This window comes from Gamsiella multidivaricata, assembly GCF_025024155.1.
Source record: "Gamsiella multidivaricata strain RSA 2152 chromosome Unknown BC939scaffold_77, whole genome shotgun sequence".
NCBI lineage: Eukaryota > Fungi > Mortierellomycota > Mortierellomycetes > Mortierellales > Mortierellaceae > Gamsiella > Gamsiella multidivaricata.
Genome location: NW_026251785.1, coordinates 127100 through 147311, shown reverse-complemented (window position 1 = coordinate 147311; position 20212 = coordinate 127100). Strand labels below are relative to the sequence as shown.

At 49.8% G+C, this 20212-nt stretch overlaps 8 protein-coding genes across 8 annotated transcripts; 1 reads left to right on the top strand and 7 right to left on the bottom strand.

Annotated features, from left to right (window-relative positions):
• Positions 1–24: 24 nt before the first annotated feature.
• BC939DRAFT_297711 (uncharacterized protein) lies at positions 25–4396 on the bottom strand. Its single transcript, XM_051551346.1, has 5 exons — positions 4119–4396; positions 3922–4013; positions 3615–3821; positions 480–3524; positions 25–368 (listed from the first exon to the last, which is right to left on the bottom strand). The coding sequence occupies exons 1-5, from the start codon at positions 4312–4314 to the stop codon at positions 36–38; spliced, it is 3873 nt and encodes a 1290-aa protein (XP_051408322.1). The 5' UTR covers positions 4315–4396; the 3' UTR covers positions 25–35.
• A 15-nt stretch (positions 4397–4411) lies between these two features.
• On the bottom strand, positions 4412–6050 carry BC939DRAFT_463567 (uncharacterized protein). Its single transcript, XM_051557254.1, has 3 exons — positions 5574–6050; positions 4787–5449; positions 4412–4676 (listed from the first exon to the last, which is right to left on the bottom strand). The coding sequence occupies exons 1-3, from the start codon at positions 6042–6044 to the stop codon at positions 4464–4466; spliced, it is 1347 nt and encodes a 448-aa protein (XP_051408321.1). The 5' UTR covers positions 6045–6050; the 3' UTR covers positions 4412–4463.
• BC939DRAFT_297659 (uncharacterized protein) lies at positions 6036–7118 on the bottom strand. The gene has a single exon (XM_051551344.1). It carries the CDS (start codon positions 6914–6916, stop codon positions 6434–6436), a length of 483 nt encoding a protein of 160 aa, XP_051408320.1. The 5' UTR covers positions 6917–7118; the 3' UTR covers positions 6036–6433.
• A 387-nt stretch (positions 7119–7505) lies between these two features.
• BC939DRAFT_463563 (histidinol-phosphate aminotransferase) lies at positions 7506–9019 on the bottom strand. Its single transcript, XM_051557253.1, has 3 exons — positions 8470–9019; positions 8115–8380; positions 7506–8010 (listed from the first exon to the last, which is right to left on the bottom strand). The coding sequence occupies exons 1-3, from the start codon at positions 8920–8922 to the stop codon at positions 7566–7568; spliced, it is 1164 nt and encodes a 387-aa protein (XP_051408319.1). The 5' UTR covers positions 8923–9019; the 3' UTR covers positions 7506–7565.
• A 527-nt stretch (positions 9020–9546) lies between these two features.
• Positions 9547–12197, bottom strand: BC939DRAFT_297691 (uncharacterized protein). The gene is made up of 5 exons (XM_051551345.1): positions 12093–12197; positions 11733–12004; positions 11450–11629; positions 10274–11351; positions 9547–9816 (listed from the first exon to the last, which is right to left on the bottom strand). The coding sequence occupies exons 2-5, from the start codon at positions 11995–11997 to the stop codon at positions 9648–9650; spliced, it is 1692 nt and encodes a 563-aa protein (XP_051408318.1). The 5' UTR covers positions 11998–12004; positions 12093–12197; the 3' UTR covers positions 9547–9647.
• A 1013-nt stretch (positions 12198–13210) lies between these two features.
• On the top strand, positions 13211–14923 carry BC939DRAFT_463556 (40S ribosomal protein S5). The gene is made up of 3 exons (XM_051557252.1): positions 13211–13265; positions 13676–14139; positions 14619–14923. Exons 2-3 carry the CDS (start codon positions 13678–13680, stop codon positions 14760–14762), a joined length of 606 nt encoding a protein of 201 aa, XP_051408317.1. The 5' UTR covers positions 13211–13265; positions 13676–13677; the 3' UTR covers positions 14763–14923.
• Positions 14924–16028: 1105 nt separating this feature from the next.
• Positions 16029–17899, bottom strand: BC939DRAFT_463554 (uncharacterized protein). Its single transcript, XM_051557251.1, has 2 exons — positions 17081–17899; positions 16029–17000 (listed from the first exon to the last, which is right to left on the bottom strand). Exons 1-2 carry the CDS (start codon positions 17706–17708, stop codon positions 16468–16470), a joined length of 1161 nt encoding a protein of 386 aa, XP_051408316.1. The 5' UTR covers positions 17709–17899; the 3' UTR covers positions 16029–16467.
• A 1159-nt stretch (positions 17900–19058) lies between these two features.
• Positions 19059–20055, bottom strand: BC939DRAFT_463552 (N-acetyltransferase GCN5). The gene has a single exon (XM_051557250.1). It carries the CDS (start codon positions 19902–19904, stop codon positions 19395–19397), a length of 510 nt encoding a protein of 169 aa, XP_051408315.1. The 5' UTR covers positions 19905–20055; the 3' UTR covers positions 19059–19394.
• Positions 20056–20212: the final 157 nt, after the last annotated feature.

The following is a 20212-nucleotide window of genomic DNA, read 5'->3' as shown; positions in this document are numbered from 1 at the left end:
GAAAAACGGGTAATCTATCGAACGGTCTATGTGCTCTAAAGGACGGGTGAGGCCGAGTAGGATGAGGACAATGGTGATCCAGGGGCGGTAGTCCCTGTGGGAGAAACAATGCGCGAGGCCACAAAATCAAACGTCGGTTCGATGTCAAAATCCTGCAGCGCTGCCTCCTCAAAGTCAATCCCGTACTGTGCGAAATGAGTCTTGATCGATTCTGGGGGTGAAGGGGGCGTTAGCAGGACAGTTGTCAATCCTTGGCGACCGTTGAGGAACTGCTTGAAGTACTTGTTATACACACGCTTCAGATCCGGCACTCCGACCTTGTATAGGTAGCTACCATTCTTTGTCAAGGCTTCAATGGTGGTGTGGCCCTATATTGAAAGAAGGAACATAATGATGTGGATAGAATAAGAAGCGTTAGAACATGGGCTTTTCAATGCATCGTTACCAAAACCATCGAGCGGAGAGACCATACTACATACCCGAACAGCTCCACGTAGGAGCCACGAGAGTGCTCCACCGGCGGTAGCTTTTTCCATGCATGTCTGGTATGCCTGTGAGGCCATCGCGGTCTCGATTTCAAACTGGTCGCCAACAACGCCTTCCCAGTCCGTGTCCATCTGTCGAATAATGTCCAAAAACGCATCATACGCCTTCACAGGATCCATCGCCTCACGGACTTCGAATGCCATCTGGGCCGTCCAGAGATATACCGAGACCGAACATCCGTATGCATAACCCTGACCACGAATCGCAGAGTAAAGAGGTCCTTCGCTACGGGAGAGGATCTCGCACAGCAGTAGCGTTGCATATTGATCTATATGGTTCTCCTCTGTCGCCAAGTCTGGGTAATAGACAATGTCGCATGGAACGATCGAGACCAGATAAGAAGACGTGATGGACTTCATCGGGATAAGGACGCTGTTCGGAGAACCCTCACCCGCAGCTAGGGGCCGGTAAGGCGTTCTGGGAAATGGAAAGGGCTGAAGTCCAGAAATCCTGTTCACCGTGTCGTGATTTGAGTATTTGTCATCCAGGGTCAAATGCGAAGCCTTGATCGTCGCCTCTACTTCGTCCTTGAATATCCGTACGCTTGGCTGGTCCTGCTGTTGATGGAAGGGTTCAGACGGTTTCCGCTTCTTAGAGTTTACCATCGCTGCAGTGTTGTTCAAGGTCAGTCCGGAAGTGGCCTGGTAGAGTTCATGTGCCTGGTCCCAAACCTCAGATAACATCTTGACTGGATCACTCGTCTCAGATCCTGCAAAGGGTCCTGTACCGAATCCAATGGGGACACCGACCTGAGCAAAGCCCGCTGCAAACGTGTTCCCATTCCTTTTTGAGTTCAACATCACCTCGGACATGGACCCGAGCATCGCCTGTTTGATTTTCTCAAGCTTCGCAAGGATCTTCGGCACTTGATCCGTCTTTTGCTTCAACTCCTGGACTATCCTTTTCAAGAACGGTTCTTGACGGAAGACCGAGATCGCCATATCGTTGCCGAGAACTGCCGTTGGAGACTCCAGTTGAGAAGGTTGAATCTTAGCCTTTGGCGTCGTGTCCGCCTTTCGGCAATATCCTGTCGACAACTCAAATCCACGAATAGGCGTCGTCATCCTAGTGCTAACCATCGCCAACATATCTCCTCCATCGCGCTTCAGCTCCGTAATTTGTGTCACCAAGTTCTTGGCCACTGTCAGGATGCGATCCTCCGTAAATTCCGTGAACATCAAGACTCTAAGTAAAAGCTCGCACTGCTCCTTGAATTTCGATCGTTCAGCAGAACAAGCCAGGACGAAGAGCTCTGACAACCATGAGCACGCAAAAATGTCGTTCCCGAACCCAACCGCAGCCTCATGCGACACAAATGTATTGGCAACGAGTGTCACGACCGACTGATAATCCAGGTGCTCAAAAACGATTTCGTCTGATCCCTCCTCTGCATACTTGGGAATAGTGCACGAAGACTGAAAGACAAGTTCCTGAAATAGGACGAGATAAGGCCGGAGGTCCTCGTCCAGATGTACCAGAGGCAGACACAGCTTGACATGCGTAAAGAACGTGTTTGTCTCGACCACTTGAACCAACTTGAAGGGCCTTGAATCGTCCTTTTGACCACTTTTTGCAGCAACATAGTGGGAAGTGATCGGGATGGTTGGAACCTTGGATGCGTCCGGAATTGGAGGCATGGTAGCGATGATCTCTGGCGTCATATTGACCTTGTTTGCCTCTACAGCTTCTGCCACCATGACTCCTTGTTTTGCCAACCCCTCTTTGCCAAATGAATTCATGATTTCCCGCTGTTTCTGCGAAACAGTCGCCTTGAGCGCCTTGCCTAACCGACTATCCGGGATCATGAAAACCTCCACCATAGGCGGCTCCAGCAGCCAGGTACGAGCTAAATCTCTCCAAAACTGAGGTCCCACCGTCTCGAGTTCGTCGATGATGGCGAAGACACTAGATCGAGTACCGATCGACGCTGGCTTTGTCTTGTCCTTCTCCAAGTAGGCGTAAGCGAGTATATCGGGGACCAAGTAAGATGTCGCTGCCTCATGGGGGTCGTCCTCGATCGACTCGTTGATTTTCGTCCGATGTCTGGCGATGACGCGACTCATCTCCGTGATATCGGATAGACCGTTGTTGACAAAGTCACTCAGAACCTCCAAAACCTTTCCATGATAGAATCCGGCCTCGAATAGATCCTGGTTTTCATCCTCAGAATCCTCATCCTTCGATCCTGATTCCTGCGTTTCCCCGTCTTCACTCTGATCCTCATCTTCTTCGTCCGATCCTTCGTCCTCGTCGTCTTCTTCGTCGTCTTCCTCCTCCTCCTCCTCCTCCTCCTCCTCCTCCTGATCATCCCGCTCGCTTCCGTCTTCGACTTCATCTTCAGAGGCGGCTCCGTTCACACCGTTCTTGAGTTTCACCTGACTCGGCTTTACGCGGACAGGTACTCCCGAAAACAGCAGCAGCAACGACGCGTCGATACAGCCCTTCACATCGAAATCCACGTGGCTTCCTAATGGGTTCCGTCGTTCAACAAATGCCTGTGAAAACAGCGATGCCGAGGTCTCGTGCAAGAAGCGGAACAAAATATCAAGGGCAACCATCGTCTTGATGTCAAACGTGCTTGGTCCCAGCCATCCGTAGCCTATAGACCCCACATCCTCATCAGCCGAAGGAAAGTAGATCGTCCTTGATGTCAGCTTGGTATCCTTCGACATGATTGGTGCATCCTCGCGGCCCTTGGAGATGTCCATTTCCTTGATAATGTCAAAAGTGGTGCCATGATTGATCGCATCGGTGTTGTCGGTGAGGATGTGCTGCTGGATCAGAGTATCGAATATCCGCTCGGGCTGAAGACTATCTCCAGCAACAACGATGGTCATATTCGAGGGGTGGTAAAATTTCCTGTGGTATTCGCGGATATCGTCGTTGGTCATCTTGGGAATTTCGGGCGTCAAGCCTCCACACTCGTAGTAGTATGTTTGTGATTTTGGATACAATAGCCGCCGCAGACCTAGATCCAGCTATCATAAACAATCGGATGTTAGCAGCAGATACATGTCGACGCCGGATCGCGTGCTGGGCTTGAAGCAACATCCTTATCGATGCCTTACCAGATCAGCTTCCGAGTTCTCTCTGGCCGCCATCTCTGAGAATACAACGCCTTGCTGCTTGCCCTCGCCGTCGACATGGTATACTTCTGTGACATACTGGTCGTCTCTGAGCGTCGGGTGGAGTACATGGTCCAAGAAGACTGGTAGAATCTCGGCCATCCCATCGCGTCCTGCTGTTGCAATTGTGTATCCTGTGTAGTCCTCTGTCTACTCTCAGTAATGTGTTAAGAAATGTCAATATCAAGTTCTTGTGTGGGGGAAGAGGGTCAAACATGGGTCAATAAAAAAAAAAGTCTGAAAGGCTTACAGTATATGCATTAGTTCCGGTAGAAAGACATCTGTTGGCTAGTGAGTCGAGGTAGCCTCTATTAGGGTAATTTTTCGATCCGCAAAAGACCACTATTGCCAAGGCAATTGTACAAATGTTGACTATTAGAGATGCCTCTGCAGCGATTGCCATGTTTTCCATTCCCGAATGATACCGCTGGTGTTACTGCGCCTTACGGTGCTCTAATGTGTGAGGAAGACCACGCGAGTCTTTGACAACTGTGGGGACAATGATAGTGGCGGTGGCCTGCGGACCGGGGATATCGATAAAGACGAAGCGCATGTTTGTGTCGAGGTGCTTATAGACAGCCACGGGCGTTGGCTGACTGGGCCCTGGCAGCGATACCTGCGACTCCAGCTGGAAGTGGTTCATGACTTGTGTGGTAAATGAGATGTGCGGGTGTGCGACAGGAGTAGGATGGAGATGCGTCGCTCAAAGGGATAATAAAAAAAAAAAAAGATAATATTTGGAGGGGATTGACTGTCAACCTTGTTTTATTGTGGAACATATAGACCAACAATTTACATTCTGTCTGTAGCAGGACTCTCGCCTACAGGATAGATCCGCAGGTTGGCTGAAGAGTTGGACGTGACAATCTTCATCGTACTAGGTCCCTGACCATGCGTGCCCCGCTTACTACTCTTCTTGTCGTGCTCAAACTGCAGATTCGATCCTTCGACTGCTACGGGGCTATTGCTTGTCTCCAGATCGAAGTGACCCTGGAACGCCTCCGACTAGAGAATAAAACGATTCAAACACATACAAGGGCTCGTGTTAGCAATAATGAACGACTTTCAACAAAGGACGAATACAAACTGTAGTCAATCGACGCCATGAAGCGTACCAAGTTGACGGTAACAGAACCGTTCGACGATCGTGCGTGTCCCTTAAATTCTTGATGTACTGGTACCATGATCGAAGATACGATGCTTCCGTTCATCGTCTTGTTGATCACTTCCAATGCCTGTCCACTCTGTGAGGCATCCAGGTTGAACTCAATCTTTCCATTTACTGTTGTTGTGCTGATGGTAGAGTTCCGTGATGCCCTTCCCAGGAGTGTCCCAACCACTACCTTGCCGTTCTTGGTCGAGTTCTCCATCAAGAGTCCCTGCCTTGTCGGTGTAGCATCCACATGCAGGTTGATCGACGCATTCGATGTCTTGGTCACTACCGCGGATTGTCGACCATCCTGTGCATCCTGAACAAGCAGCTTTGCAGAGATGGATCCATTGGAGGTGTTCAAATTAATGTGACCAGCAACAAATGTTCCAGAGATACTCGAGTTGCTTGTGCGGAGGTTGATTGTATCAGCATGCAGAGACTGGATGGCGATAGTTGAGTTGGAGAGATCTGACTGTACACTGCTCCATGTTAGGTTGTCCAGCTTATCGGTCGAGAACGATGAGTTTGGTGCCTCCACGCGGAGGCTGTCCATGTATCTGGATGACTCTGGGATCTGAATAGTTGTCTCATGGTAGATGTTGAAACTACTGAAGCGTGTTGGACCCTGATATGGACATCACGTATGCAACAGTAAGACAGAATGAGTAATATGTTGATGGATGGGTCCAAAAAGGTTGCTAGGATGGATGAAGTAGTTATAACTGAGGTGTGAGAGAGCTTTTTTTTACCTGCAATGTGAAGGTGTGTGTCTTGTTGTCGAAGGATGTCCGAACAGCAACCTCGTCCTTGTCGCTCTCCTTTGTGACCCAAATGCGGGTTGAGATCATGCCGAGACCAGAGTCGTCCTCGGTGCCATGGATGAGACGGACCTTGCCCTGGACTTTTCCAGTGGCGACAAAGACCAGGCTGGGGTATTCCTTTGGGTTGAAGGTCGAGTCGTCATTGGGGATTCTGATAGCGATGCTGGGCTGGTGGATGAGGCCGACGAGTGAGGCGAACATGTTTGTTTGCTGGATCTGATGTGTTGAAGTTGCGTTGAGGGAGAGAGAGAGAGAAAGAGGCGGCAACGAGGGATGGATGAGGAAGGATAAGGGAAAAGAAGAAGAGAAGTATGGGTATTTAAGGGAAAGAACCCAAGGGTAGCAGAGGTCGAAAGAGCAAGCCAAGGCCAAGAGAAATCTTGGTACGAGCCTTGGCATTTTCTTTCGCTTCATTTCTTTCTTTGGCAATTCGCACCACCTCTTACCCTGGGCCAAGCAATACCGCCGCATTGGATGCCCAGATTGTCACGTTCTTTCCTTCGTTGACAAACAAGCAGCCCTATCAAACTAAAGGGCCGTTATCTCGGATCGCTGCTTTGACCGCTTCTCTCTCTCTCTCTCCTCTTCCCCGCATGCTCCCCCTGTGTTCAGCCTCTTATTCAGAATACAAAGTACATAGCTCACTCCCTTCTACAGCCCACCAATGTGAATACGGTACACCCATATAATTTATTAGGTAGGAGACCTTGGTGGAATTACGAAAGCTAGAGCGCCCCTCGCTCGAAACTGCCAGAGTGGTTGCAACCATCTTTTTGGTCATCCCTCCTCTAAAGGGTCGACAACAAAGCCAGCACTGCCGACACAACAACGGTCCATCCTAGCATCGCCTTCATGTCGCACATCTGTCTCATAGCGCTGTTCGTTGGTGTTGGCGTAGGCGAAGCTGTGGGCGTTGGCTTGACACAGGTCAGGTTCAATCCCGTCTTGAGCAGGTTGGGGTAATTGCTCTCGAAGTTCTGGAGTTCGTTTGTCTGACAGCTGGTGCCGCAGGATTTAGTCCAGTTAAAGTCGAAGCTCGAGTCACAGAGACAGGTCCGGTACTGGGGCGTGGACTGTTGAGCAGGGTCCGTCAGATTGACGCCGACACAGCTGGGGAGCGTGCTGATTTGACTAACGAGACAGTTGTTGCAGGGGACTGAGAGACCAAACTGTGCCGAAACTTGGTTCTGAGGAACCATCGTCAGGATTGTCAGCAAGAGGCATGTCTGTGTGGCTAACGCGAGGAGTGTGCGTAAGAAGGAATGGGCCATGGTGTTGTAGTCGATATATTCTCGCGGGAAGGTGATAATTAAGAAAGAAAAGGGCAATTGAACGATGGCTAGGTACTAAGGTTGTTGGCAGAGCGTGTGGGCGGTGGGGTACGTCGCAGGGTCAGTTGGGCTTTGTGAAAAGGGGGAGAGAACAAGAGAAAAGGGATAGAGAAAGAGATAGATAGGGAGGGCGTTATATTGCAGAGGTTCCTGAGCGATGAAGCACTCTGGGCTAAATAGCGTTTTTATATCGCAGAGCATGTAAACAACAACAATCAACCGGTATGTGGCCGGAAGGCATCAGACAGCCTCGTGGGTACGCCCTTGATCTGGCACCTCCTTTTTCCGAATAAACAAGCACCGACCTCGGCCCAGGTCCCGAGGACTGCTCACAATCGTGGTCATCAGGGACATATTTCCCAGTCAATAGATGCCATACAACCTTCCATTGTTGTTGGGGAATGGTTCCGAAGTGACCACTTCAAAGGCAAAGCTGACGAGAAATGACTGCATGGTTCGGTTTGGTCTATGACGTGAGTGCTCAGATAGTGCAGGAGCTCAGAAAATGTGGGAGTGTGGACAGACCTTCTGCAGGTAAAAAAAGATGATCTGTATTTCTTGGTTTTTCTCTAGGGATGTAGGGATGTCTCTATGCTGCAAGTTGCTCGGTCAAGCGCTGGATCACAACGTCGTTCTCCTCTGGCGTTCCGACTGTGATGCGTAGACAGCCCTCGCACCCAATCTCTGTGCCACGGAAACGGACAACCAGTCCCTGTCGACTGGCCATGTCCGCGTAGACCTTGTGGGCACGATCGTTCGATGGCTTTCCGCTCTCCTTGTCTAGCACCTCCACCAACACAAAGTTGGCGTCGTTCGTGCCCAGGACACGACCCAGACCAGGGATTGACTTGAATGCCTCCAAAAGCCGGTTTCTCTCCTCAACCATAACTGAAATGTGCTTGTGAAGAATATCCAATCCCTTAGGCTGAAGAGCTTCCTGTGCCACTCTTGAGGTAGTGCTCGCGATGTTGTATGGTGCCTTGGTGGCGTTCATGTACGATGCAATCTCGGGTGTGGTGATAGCAACTCCCAGTCTATTAGAGTTCAAGCAAGAGGAGATATTGTCAGTAAACCAGGCACACCATTTCATTCCTTGCTTCTAACACAAAAAAAACAACCTCATATCAATCGTTCTAACCTCACGCCAGCCAATCCGAAACTCTTACTCATGGTCTGCATGACAATGAGGTTCGGGTATTCCTTGACCCAGGTGGCTGTCGTTCCCTCCTTGCTGGCATCAATAAAATCAACGTATGCCTCATCCACGGCGACAATTCCCTTGTAGTTTGGCAAAGTCAGCACACGTCGAATGCTCTCGTGGGTCAAAGCCGAGCCGGTTGGGTTTCCTGGACTGCACAAGAAAATGACCTTGATATTAGGATGCTCGTTGATCTGCTTCTCAATCTAAATATGGTGAAAAAAAATGTTAGCCACACTTCACTAAGGTACGATTGTATTTCGATCTGCGACTTCATTCTATTTTGTAGACGAACCTCTTCCATATTCAATTGGAACTGTCCATCAAGGGTCAAGGTAGCCTTGTGGACCTCGACATCGTTAATCTGGGCGCAGACAGAGTACATGCCGTAGGTCGGGGGAGTGATTAGGACCGCATCCTTGCCGGGAACACAAAAGACACGGAAGATCATGTCGATCACTTCGTCGCTGCCGACACCGAGGAAGAAGTGTTCAGGGCCTGGAACATCCCTGAACTTTGCAATGAGGTTCTTGAGGTCGTGCTGGTGGGGATCAGGGTACCGGTTGATGTCGAGTCCTGAGCTAGAGGCTGCAGCCTCTGAGGACGGGTTCAGGGCTGGACCATAGGCATTTTCATTGGCATCGAGCAGGACTCCAGAGGAGTAGTCATCGCGAGCACAGCGATAGGGCTTCAATGCCAAGATATTAGGGCGAACGATGCTCTTGACAGAAAATGTGCTGGATGTCATTGTACAGGGGGTATGTAAAAAGGAGAGGAGAGGTGAAGGAGTGTGGAAAGGTGGAGGCAAGGAGGGGCCTGTAATAAAAGTGAATGTTTATCTACCGTGAGTTCGTTTGAGTCACCCTTGAGCTGCATTCCCAAGGTGACTGGCAATCTGCCACGGTCCCTGGACCAAGTAGGGTCTGGCTGGGGCTGGATCTCAATTGCAAGCCCGTCGGGGTAAGGGACACCCTAAGCGGTGCTGCTAAGCAATGAACAGCGACTTCAGCGACTTTGTTTTTTCTCATTCTTTTTATTGCCGATATGCAGAAAAAAAATAAAAATAAAAGTGACAATGCATTTTTCTGTTCTATGGTTTCTGGCAGATATTGTGTTACTCGTAAAAGAAGGGAATCGACTTGTATAAGCACTAAATATCGTCTTGCCCAACGCTCCTGCTGTCATCGTCCTCACTGGATTCTGGTGCGAATTGGCTCGACTTGAGCGCATCCAAGACCCTTCGCGTCGCCTGCTTCTGTTTCCTCGCTGCATCCAGCAACGAATAGTCCTCAGACGACGATGTCGCAGACGAGAGTGCCGCCAGCGACTCAAACATGTTGTTGATCTCCGAGGTGGAAAAAGCAACGTTAAGCATTTGCTCTGCCAGGTCGCGGTTGTGCTGCTGCTGCTCCATTTCCTGCTGACGCTGCATCTGTTGCTCCAGATCAAAGGGAGCTGAAGTCGAATCAGAGTCTACTGCCCGGTGATAACTCTCCGCATAACGTCCAGTTCCCTTAGATCTCGGCACGTGTGCGGTAGTCTGCTGCGATGACAGTGACGAAGACGTGGTGGGCGCATCTGCAGGCGCCTGCCCCAAAGTAGACTGTTGCTGTTGCTGTTGCTGTTGCTGCTGCTGCTGCTGCTGCTGCTGCTGCTGATATTGCAAAAGGTACGGGAACTGGGCCGACAATGCTGCAATGGCGGCCTGTTGAGCCGCGTTATTGATCTCTTGCTGCTGGAGGGTAGCGCTGGATGTGTGTGGAGAATGCAATCCGAATCTCGGCGAGGACCCTTCTTCAGAATCGTTAGTTGATCCAGGGCTACTCTTTGTTCGAGAATTGGATCCGCCCCGCCGCTGTTGAATCCTTCGTTCAACATCCTTCATCATCGGTATGATCACCTGTTGCAGCGTCATTTCCTTGTATCCCTCAAACTTGCATCTCGACGACATGAATGTCCTTGCAATCTGGTTCGCTGCGGGTACACGCTGCAGACTCGCCACAGCCTCCGCCTGAGCCGCAGAAACAGCGGCTGCCATAGCTGCAGAGGCAGCAGCAGTGGCAGCAGCCGCGCTATCGCCATGTTGGAGGTGTTGCTGCTTCTTGGAATCAAGTCGGTCGTGCGTCTGAATGATCCTGGCCAGCTGAATCGCATTTGCTTCCTCCACTCTGTCTCGGAGACGCTGTGCAATGTCGGCCCACCTGATATCCGTATGGTCTGTGTAACCGTCCTCTTGGATCATCCTGAGCACGTCCAGCTGCTGTTGAAGGCCGCTGCGGCGACGGATGGGACCCTTGGGTGCCTTGGGTACAATGGACGGGATCGGCAGCGAGGCTGCAAAGGCGACCGCGTCAAAATCGTCGTGGTGATCGTTAGTATGAGCAGGATCTACGAGATGACTCTCTGTGGACCCGTGCAAGTTGCTATGCTCTGCACTCTCCATGCTGCTTGATATGGCCTGTGTCCAGATCATATTATCGTTACTGTTCGTTGGGAGAACGCCTTGTAAAGCGGCAGCCAGCATGAGAACGTCCTGTGTTGCCGCTACTGACTTGCTGTCATCGGAGTTAGAGCTCATGCCGAGGCCGAGGTTATTATGGATCTGAAGCGACGCTGGCCGTTCTGGATCTTGTTCATGCTGGTGCTGTTTCGAGGGAGATGTCGAAGAAGACACATTGGCCGCAACAGCTGCATTGGCCGCAACAGCCGCTGCCGCCGCCGCAGCAGCGGAGCTAGGAGCTGTCCATTCTCCTCGCTCAAGACGTGGCTGCAGCGTCTGGGAGTACCGATGCCGGCATTGATGTCTTGTTCTGGTGCCCTCCATGCGTTCGGAAATCAGGGTCCACATCGGGCTAGAGTCCAAGATGTTGGCCTTGCCTTGCTGGAGCGCCAAATCCTGCATAATCGTTAGCAGCTTTTCGTCCTCGTGAGGCTGCCAAGGCCCTGTCACCATCGTGCTCTGATCCTTCAAATGATTGCGGTATCGATCACGGCAGCTGTCAGCCATGCGTCCGAGTTCATTTCCGATGGTCGTCCACTGACCCTTGTGCTTGGCGTAGAGCGCAATGAGTTTTTGATCGTCCTCCTTGCTCCACGCGCCGACGTTATTTTGTGGATGGAACATACGACGAACATGCAGATAGATGTTAAGCAAAGGCCGAGTTTGCAGGCGCACGGCTATTTCGAAAAGTGATAATATGGTAGTGAAATAAGCATTACTGATATGAGCTGAAAGACATGGTGGGCACCAATAAGTAAAGAGAATGACTCATTACCAATTTCGACCCACAAAGCCTTCAGGTCATTCTTTTCAAAACGTCCGCGACCGTTTCCGTTTTCGAACCAACGCTGAATGGCATCCTCTGCCATGTTATTGCGAGCCACGTAGTCTGTAATCGTCTGCCGGATCAACTCGTCCTCATGCGAACTAAATGTCCCCGTTTTGTATGCAATACCTGAAGAGAAGAATCATAAACGGTTAGCTGAATGCTCGATATGTCCAAATGTATGTAAATCCGATAATAATAAAAAAAACTGCATAGTTGATTAGGAATTTACGTTTTTCCTTGAGCGCTGTGGCCATGAGCCATTTGGTGTGCAATGGATTGTTGCTCGTAACCGCGCCTGGATCGTTCTTTGGCGCCGGAGAATCCGCACCAGAAGGGGAAGTGCTGGCAGTAGTGGTGTCGCTGTTATTGTTGTTACTGGTATTGTTTTGGCTGCCGGAACTCGACTCCTTGCTATCATGGCTCTGAATGGCCTCCCCGGGGAGATTGATGGTCGGTTTCAATGTCGCTAAAATCGATGGGTCGCCCAGGTTCATGAGAATACTGGTAGCATTGACAGTGGCCGAATTGGACGAGTTAGTACTCTGTTGCTGTTGCTGCTGCTCTGGTGAGCGCTGCTGCTCAACGGTACCGGTATCACCCTTATTGCTGGAGCCCAGATTGTTTTTCAGACTTTCTTCAATCAGCATCCGTATATCCGAGATGGAAGGATTCAGTGGAATCTGTTGCTGAAGCTGTTGTTGCATTTTCAGGATCTCCGCGCTTACTCCTTCAATGCTGTGCTGCTGCTGTTGTGGTTGTGGTTGTTGTTGATCGCCGTGTTGGTTCGGCTGGTTTGATTGCGCCGCCATGCTGGAGCTATCTCCAGCCTTTGCCAAAAGATCCGCCATCGTGGTCGTAATTGCTGCACTGGCCGCATCCGCCGCAGAGGTGCTGGCTGCCGTTGCATGGTCCAAGGAAAGATCTGAGATGGACCCGTGGTGTTTCGCCGTTGCAGTGTCGTCCTGGTTGGAATGGGCTGTGCGCTCAGCGATGATTTCTTTGGATTCAAGAATATCGAAGACGTCAGCTTCGCCTGCAGGAGACACGAGAGCCTTCTTGAAACCGGCATGCAACGCCTCTTCACTGTTCTTTCGCTTCTTTATGGTTGATGCCTGATTTTCCATATCAAGACACCGCGGGCCTCTCAAATGATGGTTGTAGGCGTGATAAAGTCAAAGTCCTGAAAGCGCTATGTGTTCAAGGAAATTGGGGCAAAGCTCGTTGCAGAAAAGCCTAAGACCACATGTACAAGACCAAGATTAGTCAACTGCGCTGTACATGACCTATTATCCCAAAACATTTCATGGCAGTTCAACAAGTTCAACAACCGCCTGCATCCTAGTCAGAAAGGGGGACAAGGACCGCTCTTCTTGTCGCTGTGCAGCAACATAAAGCTCGGGCGTTGAATCCGGACCATGCAAGTCAAACCAGCCAGAGATATGCTCTTTACTGATTCCGACTCAAACTGTCGCCAACGATTCGTCTTGTTAATTACAACAAGATGCAACCTTGCCGACTTGCTGATGCCATGCACGCTCTTGTTCCCCCACAGTTTGTCGTAAATGGCCATGACTACTTACACGCTAGGCTTAAGGGTAAAGGTTGCAAGGAAAGGTGCGCTTCAAGCCCAAGGAGGTCAACGAAAAAAAATATAACCCAACAAGACCGAGAGCAGAGTCCTTGGAATGTGGCTTGTCACTGGATGTATTTCTTTGAATCGACCGCTAGAATCGTATAGCTCCTCCTCTTACTTTCACTTTCGGTAATTGACTAGTCAAACTTGTGCGCATCCACCTATCCGGATATCTGGAGTGAGCCATCCATCCAACCTCGTGGTCCATCTATCCGCCAATCTCGCACCACTGCAGTCGGATTAGCAACAATGCATACCATCGCTCGTATCCACATGTACAGTGATACCATTTCGGCTGGATCACTCATCTCACACCGTCAGTGGCCAAAAGTCAATGGAAGCAAGGACGGATCTCGACCCTGATCGTGTCTTGTCGCTACTTTGCCATCAAATTGCTCTACCCTTCAACGGGCCAGGACTGGACCGGACTGGACTGGGATGGGAGCAAGGAGTCGTCTGTCGTCAGCATGCCACACTTGAATCAGCCCTCTAACGCCCTTTTGTTGTGATCTTTTTTGCGACGTTTCTCAAACACCTAGAAATGGCTAACCTTGCTCTTCCCGCTGGCATTGAGACCGATGGCGCTGTCCGCCTCTTCAACAAGTGGTCCTACGATGATGTTGAGGTCAAGGATATCTCCTTGATTGACTACATCCAGGTCAAGGCTCCCGTCTACTTGCCCCACACCGCTGGTCGCTTCGCCTCCAAGCGTTTCCGCAAGGCCCAGTGCCCCGTCGTTGAGCGTCTCACCAACTCCTTGATGATGCACGGTCGCAACAACGGAAAGAAGCTCATGGCTGTCCGCATTGTCAAGCACGCTTTCGAGATCATCCACTTGCTCTCTGACCAGAACCCCATCCAGGTCCTCGTCGATGCCATCATCAACACCGGTCCCCGTGAAGACTCCACCCGTATCGGTTCCGCCGGTACCGTCCGTCGCCAGGCCGTCGATGTCTCCCCTCTTCGCCGCGTCAACCAGGCCATCTCCTTGTTGACCATCGGAGTAAGTGTCAATTTCTTTTCTTTTTTTTCTTTCTGTTCAAGTTCACACGGCGACTCTGGCTCAACAACAGTGGCATCAAGTACCAGTGCAGTACAACTATATGGGTTCATGGCTCGTCGGTGGAAGTGGGCGCGTGGCTTTGGTCAGGAGTCTGTATTTCAGGGATGCATCAATCTATTTGCAACTGGACACATTGTGTACTTGCATGGAATCGTGATGGTCTTGACTCTGTATTTACGGACTGTTCTCCAATGCGGCTCGCTACATTTCGTCTGAAATCCATTGATCCCGTTGCACTGTGCGCCATGGTCCTGTTATCACTGGCGTTGAAAAAAGAGAGTCGAGTGGGCAATGAACCAAAAAAAAAAAAAAAAAAAAAAACGGAACACACGCATCTTATTAGAGACCAGTGTAAGAGGTTTCGCCCCTTACGGTTACTAACGTTCAATTGCTTTTTGTTCTGATTTTGTCACTTTTAGACCCGTGAGTCTGCTTTCCGCAACGTCAAGTCCATTGCTGAGTGCCTCGCTGATGAGCTCATCAACGCCGCTAAGGGCTCCTCCAACTCCTATGCCATCAAGAAGAAGGATGAGTTGGAGCGTGTTGCCAAGTCCAACCGTTAAAGCGCTTTTTTCGCCCTATATTTTACGGAATATACTTTGCCACACACTTTACAATGTATCGTTTTCGCTTTTTTGTCGTCTCCAATAAAGCATGGAAATTTGCATGTAGTCAATCATTCCAAATGCTGGGTGCTTCTGTATTGCTTAAATAAATAGTCTCGTCATTAACTCTCTGCTATAGTACAGGCTATTTGGGCTTTGCACTCTCTACGGCTTGCTGCTTCCAGTCAACTGCTGCGCCCAATGCAAGCGGCTCCATGGTCCGACTGAGGAATGGACCCTGTGGCGGCAACGATGATGATGACCGTGGTGGCTGTGCTATTTGTCGTATGTTGTTCTCGTAGACAAGACATGAAAGGCATTGCCCGAATAAATAAATTTGCCCAGATAAGCGCAGTGCGATACCTGCGACGCTCCGCCGTCGGTCGCTTTGGTACACAGCGCTTTTTCTTATCCCACTAGTCACTCGCGAGTAAAGAGGAACTCGCTTGGACAGAGGCTCGGATTTTCCCATTTCGCTCCCCATCTGATGCAGGACAAAGCTGCCAGGGTAACCCTGACTTGTGATGTGGAGTTTTCGAAAGAGAGTCTTGCACAGGGGATATCTGCTTGCTCTTTTCCCTTGGCATCCCTGAGTTACGAGTACCTTGTGGTCATCTCAAGGAGAGTAAGGACACGCTATGGAAGAAGGCGACATTGGATGGCGTAAAGGAATATATCAGAAACATCCCACAGAAAAAAAGAAAAAAAAAAAAAAAAAGACGTGTCAAAAGATAGGAACAAGTACACTCATGGACTGAAGGGTTTGTGAGGTGCTGGGAATATTCCTTTCTTCGTTTTGCGTACTGGACCCTCCCTCTGTCTATCATCATTCCGGATATTTTTATTCTTGCCATTTTGCTGCTTGAATAAATATTTTCGCATAAAGAAGTCTATTAGTTACTTGTGTGACCAAAAGAACAACGAATAATCGCTGTTTGGCACAATCTCGTAGAACACTAGAAAGAGTATCCACGCCATGGGATGTGCGGCTGTCTGTGGCCACAAAAGGTCGCTTCACTTTCGCTAAGACTAGCTGCATTGGATCCATACACGATTTCCTCGCATACCCGACGTACTGTTCTCCACACCAAAGTGGGAGCTCATGTTTTTTCGCGGCAGGCGGTCTCTCTGCTGGGCGATGCCGCCTACGCATTGACTTCCGTTGTGATTCTCCCCGCGATACAAGGTCGCAAACCTCGACACAAGATGAAGTTGACGTTTCAACATTCTTCATGGATCTGCGCGAGTCAAGGTCGAGCATGCTTGCTTCTGGCTAGCTTAAGCTGAAATGGCAATCGCTCTAGAGACTTGGCCGGTCAAGGTGAGGAAGAAACGGGATATTTCCAGGGCATCCAGTTGGATCATGGCTTGCTTTATTCTGCATAATTTTTGCACTCATGAATCCTGACGAGGATGAGTACGATATTGTCGATGACAACTGGAATGTGTTTGCAGGTGATGGACCGTCACAAGCCGAGAATGACGACGTTCCAGCTATGGTAGATATGGGAGGTTGCCATGATGATCTCGAGAGGCACAACGGTAGGGCAAAGAGGGACAGACTGAAGACGTAGGTACTCAGGAACCGATTTAGAATAGGGAAAATACAAGCGCCAAAGGCAACAGCAACAGCAATAAACCATTCATTCTTTTTTATCCCTCATTACGTCTGCGAGACTTTCATTGCTCTCATCTCCAGTTCCTTCTTCAAAGTCCTGTTCTCGGCAAGCAATTCGTAGTAGCGTTCTCTCTTCTGCTCCAACTGCAATCTCTCCTTCCTAATCTCTTCCTTCCCCTCTGCCATGTCTTTTTTGAAAGCCACCTTCTCCTCTGTCATGTCTTTCTTGAACAGCGCCTTATCCTCTGCCATCTCTTTTTTGAACAGCGCCTTTTCGTCCGCTATTTCCTTGTTGAATTGCTCCTTCTTGGCCACGAGCTCTGCTTCAAGACGTTGTCTCGCCTCCGCCTCAATTCGCAGCATTCTCTCTATGAGCTGCCATTTGCGTTGCTCGATCACTTGCTCCCGTTGTCGGAGTTCGCGCCTTTGCTTTTCTTGACTCCACGTTTGCCTATCCGCGGTTTCCTTCATCTCGTGCATTGACGCTGGGATGGCCGCTGCCTCATTGGTGTTGTTAACCCTTTGACGCTTCTTAGGGGGTCCCTCCTTGGTTCCGTTCGCCTGAGAGACCGTAAAGGCTATAGATAAGGACTCAGATTAGGATGCTGTTTTGAAGTCGTTATATTTTCAATTACAGGAGGACTGCACGCTTACGTACTTGAGACGGAAATGATATCGTCGTTGTCCTCAGACTCTTCAATCTCGCTGAGATAGCCTTCAGAGTCGGACGCGTCGACTTTGTCGTCCAACATCGCCGTCGACTGCCGATATGACGCGGGGCTGGCAGAAAAACTCGAGCTCATGACAGCATCAAGCCTTTCAAAGGGCGGACATACCTTCTCCTGCCTCGCACGAAGTATATCGCTCTCTTCTGGTCCAGTGACTCCTTCACCGGTCAATGACATGTTCTTGACTTCCTTGTACTTCTGCTTGACATATTGGAGCTTCGATTTGACCTGCTCATCAGTCCATGCGAGATTCTCATGCGCGTGCGCGTCGTTCACGTATTTGGCGATCTCTTTCCGCAAATCCTTTATTTTTTGACCAGATATTGAATATTTGCTGTGTAGCCGTGTATAGTGCTGTGGGTCGGTTATCCAGTCAATAAACGTTGCCATCCCCGGTGTGGTCCAAAATGACTTCTTTCCCACTGTTGTCGACGACTCTGCTTCGGCAGTGTTTAATCTCTCAGACGTCCTTGCAGACAGCACCGAGGATTCTCGGGACGGAGACGGTAACACAAAAGCCAGCGGTCGTGGCGGACCTTGGCGATCACGCTTGGTCATGTTTGGTAAGGTGTAAGGAACGGAATGCGAGGAGTGCGTTGGAGAGGATGGCGATTGATCTTGATGGGCAAGTTCTGGCGATGAGGTCGAAAAAGGGCTAGGAGAGAAGGGACTGTTGCTGTTGCTGTTGCTGTTGAAGTGGTTGTTGGCGAAATCGCCGGAATGAGTTTTGATGTCGCTGTTGATGGTATTGCCGCTGCTGATGAGGCTGCTGTTGCTGATGCTGAACCTGTTCGGTTGAAGGTTGGGTGCTGGGGTGCAAATGGGAATAGGGTTACACTTGGGGGGCAGACGCGTCAACGTTGTTTATGTTATTACGAGCCATATATGATGCAATGTAACATCCATCATTGATTGGGTGAATGAGAATTATTCAGGGAGTCAAATATTCATGTCCACGAATATTATTCAGTTCCACAGGGTGCAAGAGCGGGAAACTATGAGTGCATTGATCTTTGTCTTCTTTTTTTCCTTTACGTTTTTTCTCACAGGACTGCAAGAGTGGGGCTTTAAGCGCGCATCGACCCTGGTCTCTTTTATTCTTCCTTTTCTCATAGGGGCGCAAAGAGCGGGAAATGATGCGTTCGTTGATCCGGTCAGAAATTCACAATGGGTTCTGGAAATAGTTGCCAGCACCACGCAGGTGATGCTCAGCTTACATCAACTTGTCGCCGGTCGCGACTCCATCGGTGGCTTTGGCTCTACCAGCGATGTTGTCACCGTAACCTTGGGACCGCTGGCCAACCTTCTGGGCGTGCGAGCGAGTGTCCGCCTGAGCCTTCTCGGCGGTCATCTGTTCTGCTCCGACAGCTTTCCCAAGGGACTCTTTCACTGAGCCCATACCCTTGTGGAAAGAATTGCTGGTATTTGACATGTTGAAAAAGGTGTTGTTTGGGAGGCAAGTGTCGAGTGAAAGTGTGCGCTCTGCGATGTGGAAATGAGAATGAGATCTGAGACTGAGATTAACGAGAAGAAGGTAGGCTAGACACAGACAGTCAACACATTGGGCCACAAGGGAGAGATTGCTTATTTTATCTGAGGGTGGAGAGTATTGGCGAAAAATGAGAGGCTACCAGCCGATGAAAACAATACGTATTTGGATATTAGTAACTAGACTACTTTACAGTCGTAAAGCAAACGCTGGTCTGGAATTTATTCCCCTGGATAGTCTATGCTGATTAGTGCTGTCATGTGACGCTAGACGCGTCTAAGAATGAATCAGCTTCGCCCTCATCACAGAAAGCTCCATGAAGTGTAAAGATGAGCAAAGGCAGCATTGAGAAACGTTTTGAACCATGGATTACTAATCAGGACCTTTATTTCTCTGATGTATATAAGACAGCATAGATTATGTAGTAGAGCCCCCAGTTCATATACTCACAGCAGTCTAGTCAATAAACAATTATCTTCATCCATTCGTCTTTGTTCACTCACCTTGTTCACTCGCCTCCCTTCGTTTCCACCCTCGTTAGTCTCTCCTTCACCCACAAGTCTTACACTCCTCCACCCTTTGCCTCCTTGCTGTTGAAGATGTTGTCGTTTCATCCGTTAAAGATGTTCTCGATCGCGTCGTTGATCTTTGCGGTCTGCGAGCTGTAGAATATGATCTTGAGGTCATCGGAAGCAAGGACCTTCTGTTTTATATTTGGATATTTGGTTTGTTATTTTTGATCGTATTCTACAATATCAAGCACGCTTGAAAATGAATTCGCGATCGCGGTGGTTGCCGACCGCGAATTCATACTCACAGACTTTCTCGAAGCCATAGCGGGCATACAAGCGTTGTGCGCCATAGTTCTCAGACCAGACACCAATATACAGGGGACCGAACCCCTCATCTTCCAGCCAGGCTAACATTTTCTTGAGTATACGACTGCCAAGATTCTTGCCTTGGTGGTCCGGGTGCACATAGAGGCGTTTGATCTCGCCAGCGGTGGATTCGAGGTTAGGCACAGGCAGCTTGCACGCTCCGGCCCATCCGAAAGCCAGGGCCTGACAATTGTCGTCTTCCAGCAACCAAAACGATTCACGGGAATCAGTTAACGGGTTGAGATGTTGCTCAAGTGTGTAAGTGGTCGTAAGGAAATCCTGCAGGTCTTTGGGCGTGTACATGTGCCCAAAAGTGTGGGTGAACGTGAGGGCGCCCAGCTCGGCGAGCACGGGCGCATCCTCTGGAACAGCTTGGCGAAGGTTCATATAAGGCAACTTCCGACGGTCCTGATTCGTGTCCAGAGGGCGGTGATGAGGGAGGAGGGGGGGGGTTTGTCTTCCTGTAGCGATCTTGCTTGATGAGAGGATGGATGAAGGAAGGTAGGGATGGAGGATGTAGAGTTATTTAGCTGTGATGGTGACTCATAATTTTGGAATATGACCAAAGTCAAGTGCGTGACTTTATTGGAATTCAATCAAACCAATTCATGCAAGTTTCCATCAATGAGTGTCGACTGGTCTTGATCATGCGAGCTGTTTCTTTGTCGATAATGACAGAAGAGGAGTTGTCGGGT

Bases quoted from the DNA above. Each gene is read 5' to 3' on its own strand.
- BC939DRAFT_463552 (XM_051557250.1), bottom strand. From the start codon at position 19,904: ATGAACCTTCGCCAAGCTGTTCCAGAGGATGCGCCCGTGCTCGCCGAG.
- BC939DRAFT_463567 (XM_051557254.1), bottom strand. From the start codon at position 6,044: ATGCCAAGGCTCGTACCAAGATTTCTCTTGGCCTTGGCTTGCTCTTTC. The intron at 5,450-5,573 runs GTAAAAAAAAGC...TGTCCATATCAG, and splicing joins CACACACCTTCACATTGCAG to GGTCCAACACGCTTCAGTAG. The intron at 4,677-4,786 runs GTACGCTTCATG...TTTATTCTCTAG, and splicing joins GTTCTGTTACCGTCAACTTG to TCGGAGGCGTTCCAGGGTCA.
- BC939DRAFT_463556 (XM_051557252.1), top strand. From the start codon at position 13,678: ATGGCTAACCTTGCTCTTCCCGCTGGCATTGAGACCGATGGCGCTGTC. The intron at 14,140-14,618 runs GTAAGTGTCAAT...TGTCACTTTTAG, and splicing joins TCTCCTTGTTGACCATCGGA to ACCCGTGAGTCTGCTTTCCG.
- BC939DRAFT_463554 (XM_051557251.1), bottom strand. From the start codon at position 17,708: ATGACCAAGCGTGATCGCCAAGGTCCGCCACGACCGCTGGCTTTTGTG. The intron at 17,001-17,080 runs GTACGTAAGCGT...CCTTATCTATAG, and splicing joins CGATATCATTTCCGTCTCAA to CCTTTACGGTCTCTCAGGCG.
- BC939DRAFT_297711 (XM_051551346.1), bottom strand. From the start codon at position 4,314: ATGAACCACTTCCAGCTGGAGTCGCAGGTATCGCTGCCAGGGCCCAGT. The intron at 3,822-3,921 runs GTAAGCCTTTCA...TACTGAGAGTAG, and splicing joins CCGGAACTAATGCATATACT to ACAGAGGACTACACAGGATA. The intron at 369-479 runs GTATGTAGTATG...CTTTCAATATAG, and splicing joins TCCTACGTGGAGCTGTTCGG to GGCCACACCACCATTGAAGC.
- BC939DRAFT_463563 (XM_051557253.1), bottom strand. From the start codon at position 8,922: ATGACATCCAGCACATTTTCTGTCAAGAGCATCGTTCGCCCTAATATC. The intron at 8,381-8,469 runs GTTCGTCTACAA...CACCATATTTAG, and splicing joins TCCAATTGAATATGGAAGAG to ATTGAGAAGCAGATCAACGA. The intron at 8,011-8,114 runs GTTAGAACGATT...GAACTCTAATAG, and splicing joins TTCGGATTGGCTGGCGTGAG to ACTGGGAGTTGCTATCACCA.
- BC939DRAFT_297691 (XM_051551345.1), bottom strand. From the start codon at position 11,997: ATGAACCTGGGCGACCCATCGATTTTAGCGACATTGAAACCGACCATC. The intron at 11,352-11,449 runs GTAATGAGTCAT...TTTTCGAAATAG, and splicing joins GGCTTTGTGGGTCGAAATTG to CCGTGCGCCTGCAAACTCGG. The intron at 9,817-10,273 runs GCAGCAACACCT...CAGCAGCAGCAG, and splicing joins GACCGACTTGATTCCAAGAA to CAGCAGCAGCAGCAGCAACA.
- BC939DRAFT_297659 (XM_051551344.1), bottom strand. From the start codon at position 6,916: ATGGCCCATTCCTTCTTACGCACACTCCTCGCGTTAGCCACACAGACA.